The 10,196-nt window shown below is 48.5% G+C and overlaps 1 protein-coding gene across 1 annotated transcript; it reads left to right on the top strand.

Moving 5' to 3' along the window:
• Positions 1-4,182: 4,182 nt before the first annotated feature.
• LOC119939931 (olfactory receptor 6C75-like) lies at positions 4,183-5,118 on the top strand. Its single transcript, XM_038759954.1, has one exon. It carries the CDS (start codon positions 4,183-4,185, stop codon positions 5,116-5,118), a length of 936 nt encoding a protein of 311 aa, XP_038615882.1.
• The last annotated feature ends 5,078 nt before the right edge of the window (positions 5,119-10,196 follow it).

Here is a 10,196-nt window from a genome sequence, read left to right as displayed (position 1 = left end):
GAGGGTCCAGACCGTGAAAAGATCACCTGGAGTGGGCCCTGTCACTCTGGGTCTGGATCGGATCTGTTCTCGGAGGTGCCATGGGGAAAAAGGGAGTGGAGCTGACCTTTTGCTGGCATGGGGCGGGCCCCTGGAGAGAGGGTCTACTTGATGAGTATCCACAGGGAGGGAACGAGAAGGGGGGGCGAGGGAAGTAGGCCTGGATGTGGCGGGGTCGGAAAATGCTCCGTGGTCTCGACCTTCCCTTCCTCTGGTGCAGCACCAGCACGCTGGCTTCAAGGGGGATATCCTTATATGTCCAGGACTGAACTCCTTATCTTCCCGCCCAAACCCTGCCCTCTCTCTGACTTTACCATCACTGTTGACGGCACTTCCATCCTTCCGGTCTCACAAGCCCGCAACCTTGGTGTCATCCTCGACTCTGCTCTCTCGTTCACCCCTCACATCCAATCCGTCACCAAGACCTGCCGGCCTCACCTCCGCAACATCGCCAAGATCCGCCCTTTCCTCTCCATTCAAACCACTACCCTGCTCGTTCAATCTCTCATCCTATCCCGACTGGATTACTGCATCAGCCTCCTCTCTGATCTCCCATCCGCCTGTCTCTCCCCACTTCAATCTATACTTCAAGCTGCTGCCCGGATCATCTTTGTGCAGAAACACTCGAGGCATGTTTCTTCCCTCCTTAAAAATCTAAAGTGGCTACCAATCAACCTACGCATCAGGCAAAAACTCCTCACTCTCGGCTTCAAGGCTCTGCATCACCTCGCCCCCTCCTACCTCACCTCCCTTCTTTCCTTTTACAGCCCAGCCCGCACCCACCGCTCCTCTACCGCTAACCTCCTCACTGTGCCTCGTTCTCGCCTGTCCCGCTGTCTACCCCCGGCCCAGTCCTCCCCCTGGCCTGGAATGTCTTCCCTCCCCACATCCGCCAAGCTAGCTCTCCTCCTCCCTTCAAGGTCCTACTGAGAGCTCACCTCCTCCAGGAGGGCTTCCCAGACTGAGCCCCCTCCTTCCTCTCCCCCTCATCCCCCTCTCCACCCCCGCCTTACCTCCTTCCCTTCCCCACAGCACCTATATATATGTATATATGTTTGTACGTGTTTATTACTCTATTTATTCATTTATTTTACTTGTACATATATATTCTATTTATTTTATTTTGTTAATATGTTTTGTTTTGTTCTCTGTCTCCCCCTTCTAGACTGTGAGCCCGCTGTTGGCTAGGAACCGTCTCTATATGTTGCCAACTTGTATTTCCCAAGCGCTTAGTACAGTGCTCTGCACACAGTAAGTACTCAATAAATACGATTGAATGAATGAATGAATGAAAGGGGGAACGAGCGCGGTCTTCTGAGTTCACCCTCTGAGGGTCGCCATCAGGGAGCTGATCGCAGGAAAGTGAGTCTGTCCCTATTTTCATCTCTGCTCTTCCTGCTTTCATCCTCGTCATCTCCAAGGCGTATATGGAGCTCCTGTGAGCTGACTCGTGTGGTTCTGTCTGCCCTGGAACCCTCACAGGTATTTAATAATAATAATAATAATAATAATAATAATAATAATAATAATGGTATTTATTAAGCACTTACTATGTGCAAAGCACTGTTCTAAGCGCTGGGTATTTTTCTTATCATTAGGTATCATCCTGGACATGAATTATCAATATTAGTTATTATTATCATTATTATCATTGTTGTGCTAGTTGTAGTTGTTGGTGTTCTTATGGCACTTAATGAGCGCTTGGGTAGATGAATGGCTATCATATCAGGTACATTACCTGTCCCACACTGGACTCAAACCTCATCCCCATTTACAGAGCAGAAAACAGAGGCCCAGAGAGGCGAAGGGATTTCTCCAAGGTCACACAACAGGCAAAGGGCAGAACTAGAATGAGAAACCAGTCCTATGTTCTGACTCCTAAGCTACCCAGCCTCCTTCATGTCTTTCAGTCTAGCACCGTACTGAAAGCAGGTGAACGTGAGCCACTGGCATCCCCCCAAACGGGGGTGGGGTTGCGTCTCCTGGGAAGATGTCATTCCACACGGAACAGGAGAAAGATCTTACCCCAACCCTGGAGACCCCGGGTCCCCTGTTAGTGGAGTTGCCCAGTCAGGTCAGCCATCAGTTCTTGCCTGTGATGGGCTGTCTTTATTATGTGCCCCTCTGAGGGATAGAAATGGGGTCCGATTCGACCATCTTGAATCTAACTCAGAACTTCGGGTGGTGCTTAGCACAAAGGGCTCGCTTTATCAATGATATAATTGATGAATCAATTACCAAGGATAATTCATGGATTGGGTATAACCACCTCCCAATAGGAAAGAACACCAGAGAAGTGGAGAAGAAGGTGTATGACCAGGAGCAGGAGGAGGAAGAAGAAGAGGAGAGGGAGGATAAGGAATACAAAAGAAGGGAGGAAGAGGAAGAAGGTGGAGGGAAGAAAAGAAGGAGAAGTAAAAGGAGAAGGAAGAAGAGGAAGAGCTGGAGAAGGAGGAAGAAAGAGAAAGAGGAGGTCAAAGAGGAAAGGTCGTAATGAGAGAAGGAAGAGCCAGTCAGTCGATCGTATTTATTGAGGACTTACTGTATGTAGAACACCGTACTAAGCTCTTGGGAAAGTACAATATAACGAAATAAGACACATTCCCTGCCTACAACGATCTAATAGTCTAGAGGAGGAAACAGGCAATATTAATACATAAAATTGCAGATATGTACATAAATTCTGTGGGACTGGGAGGGAGAATGAATAAAGGGAGTAAGTCAGGGTGACACAAAAGGGGGTGGGAGAAGGGGAAAGCAGGGCCTTTCAATAAGGATTTAAAAGTGGGGAGAATAATTGCCTGTCAGATATGAAAAGGGAAGGCATTCTAGGCCAGAGGCAGGACTTGGACGAGAGATTGATGGTGAGAATGTACAGTGAGACGGACAGAATTAGAGGAGCAAAGGGTGAGGGCTGGGTTGTTGGAGAATAATGAGGGAAGGTAGGAGAGGGCACGATGACTGAATGCTTTAAAGCCGTTGGAGAGGTGATTCTGTTTGATGTGGAGGTGGATGGGCAACCACTGGTGGTTCTTGAGGAGTGGGGATACACGGACTGGACGTCTTTGTAGACAAATGATCCTGGTGGCAGAGTGAAGTATGGAGACCGGAGTGGGAAGAGGCAGCAGGGAGTTCAGCAAGGAGGTTGATACAGTAAGCAAGGAGGCTGATACAGTAATCAAGGAGGGATAGGATAAGTGCTTGGACTAATGTGACAGCAATTTGGATGGAGAGGAAAGGGCAGATTTTAGCGATATTGTGAAGGTCTAACGGAAAGGATTTTGTAATGAATTGATTGTGTGGATTGAGGGAAAGTGAGGAGTCAAGGCTAACGCTAATATTACAGGCTTGTGAGACAGGAAGGATGATGGTGCCGTCAACAGTGATGGGAAAGTACTTGTGCTTCCCAAGCGCTCAGTACAGTGCTCTGCATACAGTAAGCGCTCAATAAATACGATTGAATGAATGAATTAATAAGGAGTTCTGTTTTAGACATGTCAGGTTTGAGGTGATGGTAGAACTTCCAAGAAGAGATGTCTTGAAGGCAGGAGGAAATATGAGAGTACAGAGAGGGAGAGGGATACGGACTGGAGATGTAGAGTTTGGAGGAGAAGAAGGAGGGGGCAGAGAAAGGGGATGCTGGACGGGACGTAATGACAGGTAGTGGACCACATCTCTGGCCCCGTTTCCTGGACACCCCTCTAGGCTGCATGGATCAGGACTACTGGATATGATTACGTCAACCAGGCAGTCACAGACAGAAGAGAAGAAGCAGACAGTCGAAAGAGCGAAGAGTAAAGAAAAAGGTGGGAGCAGAGATATCCAAGCTGCTAGAGGAACCGGGAGCTTTCTGGGGAGGGTCGGCTCACCTGCACCGTGGGCAAAGAACAAGCACCTACGAAAGGCTGATGAATCTCCTGGAGTAGAATCGGGGGGATTTTCCCATGCCCCCTCTGACCAAAGTATATTTAGTTTAGTTGTGCAGCAGCCGAAACATGAACCTCAGACCGTCAAGAGGAGGGGAATTAATCGTTGCTTGGTCAACGGGCTCTTTCCTCTGTCTTAGGCTGTTCCTGCACCTGCTTTCAGCTCCCCCATCTCTCCCATTGCTTCTGAAGATTTGGCTGACTCCACCAACCAACCATGGGAAATGGCACGGGGGTGACAGAGTTCATCCTCGTGGGGCTCACAGATGACCCACATCTGCAGGCTCTGCTCTTCCTCGTCCTCTTCCTCAGCTACGCATTAAGCATCACCGGGAACCTGACCATCGTCACCTTTACCCTCCTAGACTCCCGCCTCCACACCCCCATGTACTTCTTCCTGCGCAGCTTCTCCTTGCTGGAGATCGCCTTCACGTCCACCTCCATTCCCAGATTCCTGGTCACCATCGTCACCGGAGACAGAACCATTTCCTTTTCCAACTGCTTCACTCAGCTCTTCTTCTTCATCTTCTTGAGGGTGACGGAGTTCTTCCTCTTGGTCGCCATGTCCTACGACCGCTTTGTTGCCATCTGCCGAACCCTACACTACACGACCGTCATGAGCGGGGGCGTATGCTCTCTGCTGGTCCTCTGCTCTTTTCTCGCCAGTTATCCGATCGTGTTCCCACCAGTTGTGATGGCCGCCCACCTAGACTACTGTGCCTCCAACGTCCTCAATCACTTCATCTGCGATTCTTCCCCAGTTATGGAGATATCATGCACAGACACCCGCTTCCTGGAGCTGATGGCTTTCCTCCTGGCTTTGGGGACACTCCTTATCACCCTGGCACTAATGGCCGCGTCCTACACAGCCATCGCCCGTACCATCCTAAGACTGCCCTCCTCCCAACAGAGGAGAAAGGCCTTTTCCACCTGCTCATCCCACATGGTCGTGGTCTCCATTACATATGGCAGCTGCATCTTCATGTACATCAAACCGTCGGCTGACATGGTGGAACTGACTAAGGGGGTGGCGGTTCTCAACACCTCCGTAGCTCCCATGCTGAACCCCTTCATCTACACCCTGCGGAACGAGCAGGTCAAACTCGCCTTCAGGGACTTGATTCAACCAGCTGGATTTTCCACCAGGAAGTGAGGGCTCATCTGCGATAAAATACGTCAGGAAAATCTGCAGGAGTCTCATAGGGTCCACAGAGCCTCGGTACCTGTACATTAGCCTAATGCTTCATCTGCTGCTCGCCAAACAGGACCCGGCAGTTCTCCATCCCTCTGTGCAACCCCGCATCCACCCTCCTGGAAATCCCTCCCATGGCAAGGTCCCCCTGCTACCTCAGATCTCCTCTCTGGTCCACGCAGAGAAAAGTTTAGCATTTTCCTTTGCTTAATAAGAACATTCTGAGGTTGACTCAATGGGTCGGTGTTGAAACCAATAACCAACCCCAGTTGCAATGTGCTTTTTTGCAAATCTCCCTCCATGTCTGAGCTAAATTTCTATGTCCAACCTGATTAACCTTTACCTACCCCAGCGCTTAGAGCAGGGCTTGGCACAAAATAAACACTAAACAAGTACCATAAGAATTATTATTAGTATTAGTCCTTGTTCCTGTAGCAGTGAGGCCACTGCTCAAAAGTTCACCACCTCTCAATACCATCCTCTCACTCCCACCTCCCACTCTCCCCTCACCTCCACCACCCCAGTCCCCCACTCTTTCCCACCTTCTAATATTCATCCTCAGCATTTACATAAGTGAATATGTTAAATCTAAATTTCAGTGATTTATTGCGATTTTGGCTGACATTCTTATTTGTCTCATTTGTTCTGCTCCTTTCTAATCCTTGTTGTTACAGAGGCTCCTACTTTTTGGAAATCATCCCTGTCTGTCTCCCCCATTCGATTGGAAACATCAGGATGGCAGGAACCGTTTGTCCCTCTCAACTTGTCTTCTCCCAAGCAGCAACGTGGCTCAGTGGAAAGAGCAGGGGCTTTGGAGTCAGAGGTCATGGGTTCAAATCCCGGCTCCGCCAATTGTCAGCTATGTGACTTTGGGCAAGTCGCTTATCTTCTCTGTGCCTCAGTTACACATCTGTAAAATGGGGATTAAGACTGTGAGCCCCCCGTAGTACAACCTGATCACCTTGTAACCTCCCCAGCGCTTAGAACAGTGTGTTGCACGTAGTAAGCGCTTAATAAATGTCATCAAAAAAGCACTCCATACAATGCCCAGGACTTATAAGGCTGTCTATAGATTCCATTTGATTTATGGATGGATTGATTAACACTCAGTAAGCGTGGCTTAGTAGAAGGTACAGGGTCTGGGAGCAGGGGACCTGGGATTTAATCCCAGCTTTGACACTTGTAGAATGTGCGACCTTGGGTAAATCACTTAATTTCTCTAAGCCTCAGTTACCTCATCTGCAAAATGGAGATTAAGGCTGTGAGCTCTTCGTGGGGCTGATTAGCTTGTATTTACTCCAGCACTCAGTATAGTGCCTATCACATAGTAAGTGATTAGCAAATACCATTAAAATATTTTTCAAAATGCTATCAGATTGACATTTCTTAGCTGTTCAATAAATGCCATTAATTGACTAATGGAGTGACTGACTTGATTGATTGACTGATTGATTGATTGAATGATAGGCCTAGAATCTCATTTAGTATTGGAGGAGGAGAGTATCTCGATACAAGATCAGAGATCCTAAAAGGAGGTTGAGTTTTCAGGGAGACCACAAGAAGCACAGGACTCAGGGAAACATTACCGACGCCCGGCTGAGGGAAGCTGGTCTGCCATCCTTGTCATTGTTTTGCAAAATGATACCAAGTAGAGGGGCTGTTCCCAGCTCACTCCTGGAGGTCCTAGGCGGAGGGGCCTAGATTTACTGACTGACTCCTTGGTTTGCACGTGACCCGGATTCCCACAAGAAGGGACAGCTCAGACCAGACCCTGGGCCAAGGGTCAGTCTGTGTCCCCGTGAGGAACATATGCTACCTCGCAAGCTGCAGCCAGGGGACAGGACACTGATAACCTCCGTGGCGACTCTCCGGCAAGGCTCTGCTCAACCTGAGCTCCCGAAATACTGAATGAAAGTGCCAGCTATCACTTTCAGCCCACAACCACTGAGCGGGTATTCTGGGAAGGAGTGAACCTCGGGCGACTCTATGGGGAACACCAGAATCTCTCTGTCGCATGCCCTGTCTCAGGCCGGACTTGATTGAACGGCGTCCTGCGGCACCCTGTGCAGAAGGAGGTGGAGGAGCAGAGTGTCAGAGGGGCTGAGGCCCAGGAATTCTCTCCAGAAACGGGCGGGCAGCGGCTTCCCCGGGAAGCGGGAGACTTGGAGCTAGAGCTGCGTTGGGATAGAGTCTTCCCCATTTTGGACCAGGACACCCCAGATATCTTCATAACCAAAGGTGCCTCCGGGGTCCCCTCCTCCACGGGGAATAGGGAAAGGGGATCCCACTTCTTTTCCACTTGATAGAAAGAGATGCCTTGATTTTTTTCTGTTTTCTTCTCAAATAAGAGGGATTAAGGAAAGGAGAGCTGAGGAGGAAAAATAGACCGAGAACCTGGGTAGGGAGAGATTCGCTCCAGTATACGTGTTAGGCAATGGAGGACCCATATGGGAAGAAAGGGAGAGAGGGAAAGAGAGAGTAACTGAAGGATGCTACTTTTTCGAGAGGGGTGTTATGTAGAGAACACCATCATCATTATTATTATTAACACAGATTCAAACTTTAGCTCCTAGTCAGTGACCTTATCCCACACCTACTCAGGAAGTCTCAGCACATGGAAGACCTTCCAGGTACAGAGAGCGGACCGCTTACGCGGGTGGGGTTTCAACACATCCTTTCATTTTCATGAGCCCGCCCTAAGTTCCATTAGCACTGGAGGAGTGGCAGGAACCTGGGGATCAAAGCAGGGCATCCCCTGATAGGTGGTAAGCTTTTTGAAGGCACGGATCGTGTCTATTATTTTATGCTACTTATAATATGCCAAACACCGTTCTAAGCACTGGGACAAATACAAAATAATCAGAATGGACACAGTCCCTGTCCCATATGGGGAACAGTCTAAGTAGGAGGGAAGCATCCATATTAATCCCCATTTTTATTATATTTGTTAAGCACTTACTATGTGTCAAACACTGTTCTAAATGCTGGGGTGGATACAAAATAATCACGTTGGACCCAGTCCTTGTCCTGCACGGGGTTTACAGTCTAAGTAGGTGGGAGAACAGGAGAACTGAGGCTCAGAGAAGTTATGGTCATATAGCACACAAGTGGTTGACCCAGGATTAGAACCAAGGTTCTCTGACTTCCAAGTCCGTGTTCTTTTCTACTAGACCACGATGCTTCCCAGCTATTGACTCAAGATTTACGATTAATGGATTAATTGAGAGTAGGGTTCATCCCCAAAACAGACTCAACCACCCTGAGCCTAAGCACCATTTGCAGAAAAGAGATCTCCATTGCTCCACCTCATTTATTCTCCTCTTGATCACTTGGACAGGGGATTGATGGTTTGGAATGACTGCGGCTGTGACCCACCCCAAATCTGCAGCCCCAATCCAGATATTAAAGTTTCACAGCCAAAAGCCAACAAAGCAACCTCAATCCATTTGTGTCTCCTGACATCCCTGGGGAGACTTTCATTGCTCTTACAGTTGGTTCCCAAGGGACCAATTGAACCAGTTGTGAACATAGAAAACTGGATGCCTTCGTTTCCTCCTCCTTCCTAGAGGACACAGAGACCTTTACCTTGTCAGAATTGGATGGGGTCACGTGTCCAATGATGATGGGAGGGCAAGGACGGAAGTAGGGTCTGAGCAGGTGCCCTTCAGCACGGAGTAGCAGAACAAGTGGGAAATTCCATTCAGGCATGTCACTATCTCAGCACCACTACCCCGACCCCAGGCCACGACAAGCGTTTGGGCTGACTCTCAGAATCAGGGCGAAGTCCCCGGGAAGTGAGAATCTCTCAGGGTCGCTTTGGTCTTTTCTTTTCCTGATGTGGATTTCAGAGCCTCGATCCCTGTATGACTGCGTCCACCTTCCCTCCAACCCTGAAATCCTGGAGCCTGAAACCCTGTCCTGGAGCCTCCGTTCAGAACTGGTAAGTATCAGAAATCAATCATTCAATCAATGGTATTTATTGAGGGTTAACTGTGTGCAGAGAACTTCACTAACGATTGGGAGAGTGAAAAAGAGTTGGTAGACACGTTCCCTGATCACAAGAACCTTACAGTATAAAGGAAGAGAAAGACATAAATACAAATCCATACGCAAATGACAGATATGTAAGTAAGTGCTGTAGTACTGAAGCTGTGGTGAATAGCAAGTGCTTAAAACGTAAAGATTCAAGTGTATAAGCGTGCAGAAGGGAGGGAGAGCACGGGAAAAGAGGGCTTAATAGGGACAGGCCCCTGGGAGAAACAAATGCACGCGCACACACACACACACACACACACACACAAACACACACACACACACACACACACCCAAGAACTTTATCCCCAATCTGCCCTTTGTCATGCTTACTGACCCAAGCAGGATCCCTTTGATCCAGGGAGGCTCCATGGTGGCTGGTTAGTCTCTGAGCACCTCACCAGCTTCCTGTGTCCAAATCCTCTAATCTTCGGAAGCAGTGTCCCCTATCGAAAAAAGATGGCTTGGGCTTCAGAGTACCTAAATTCTAATCTCAGCTCCGCCACTTACCTTATTGTAACTGTGGTCCAGTCACTTAAATTCTCTTTGTCACTTCCCTCATATGGAAACTGGGAATTCAATACTTGTTCTCCCTCCTACTTAGATTGTGAGTCGCATTTGGGACCTAATTATCTTCTATCTACCCACAGCGCTTTAGAAAGTGCTTGGCACATAGGGCTTGACTTCCTCTCTTCCCACTCTTTTTGTATCGCCCTGACTGACTCCCTATATTCAGCACCATCAACGCCCCCCTCCCTCTCCCTCGCCCGGCCCCACAGCACCTATGTACATATCTGTAATTTATTTATTTACATTAATGTCTGTCTCACCCTCTAGACTGTAATCTTGTAGTGGGCAGGGAATGTGTCTGTTATATCGTTGGGTTGTACTCTGCCAAGCGCTTACTACAGTGCCCTGCACACAGTTCATTCATTCATTCAGTCGTATTTATAATAAGAGCACAGTCTATATGCTGATGGATTGACAAAAACCAAAGCTGTTATTTA

Source organism: Tachyglossus aculeatus, chromosome 18, assembly GCF_015852505.1.
Source record: "Tachyglossus aculeatus isolate mTacAcu1 chromosome 18, mTacAcu1.pri, whole genome shotgun sequence".
NCBI lineage: Eukaryota > Metazoa > Chordata > Mammalia > Monotremata > Tachyglossidae > Tachyglossus > Tachyglossus aculeatus.
The sequence above is the reverse complement of the archived record's forward strand: the minus strand, read 5'-3'. Positions and strand labels throughout refer to the sequence as shown.

Bases quoted from the DNA above. Each gene is read 5' to 3' on its own strand.
- LOC119939931 (XM_038759954.1), top strand. From the start codon at position 4,183: ATGGGAAATGGCACGGGGGTGACAGAGTTCATCCTCGTGGGGCTCACA.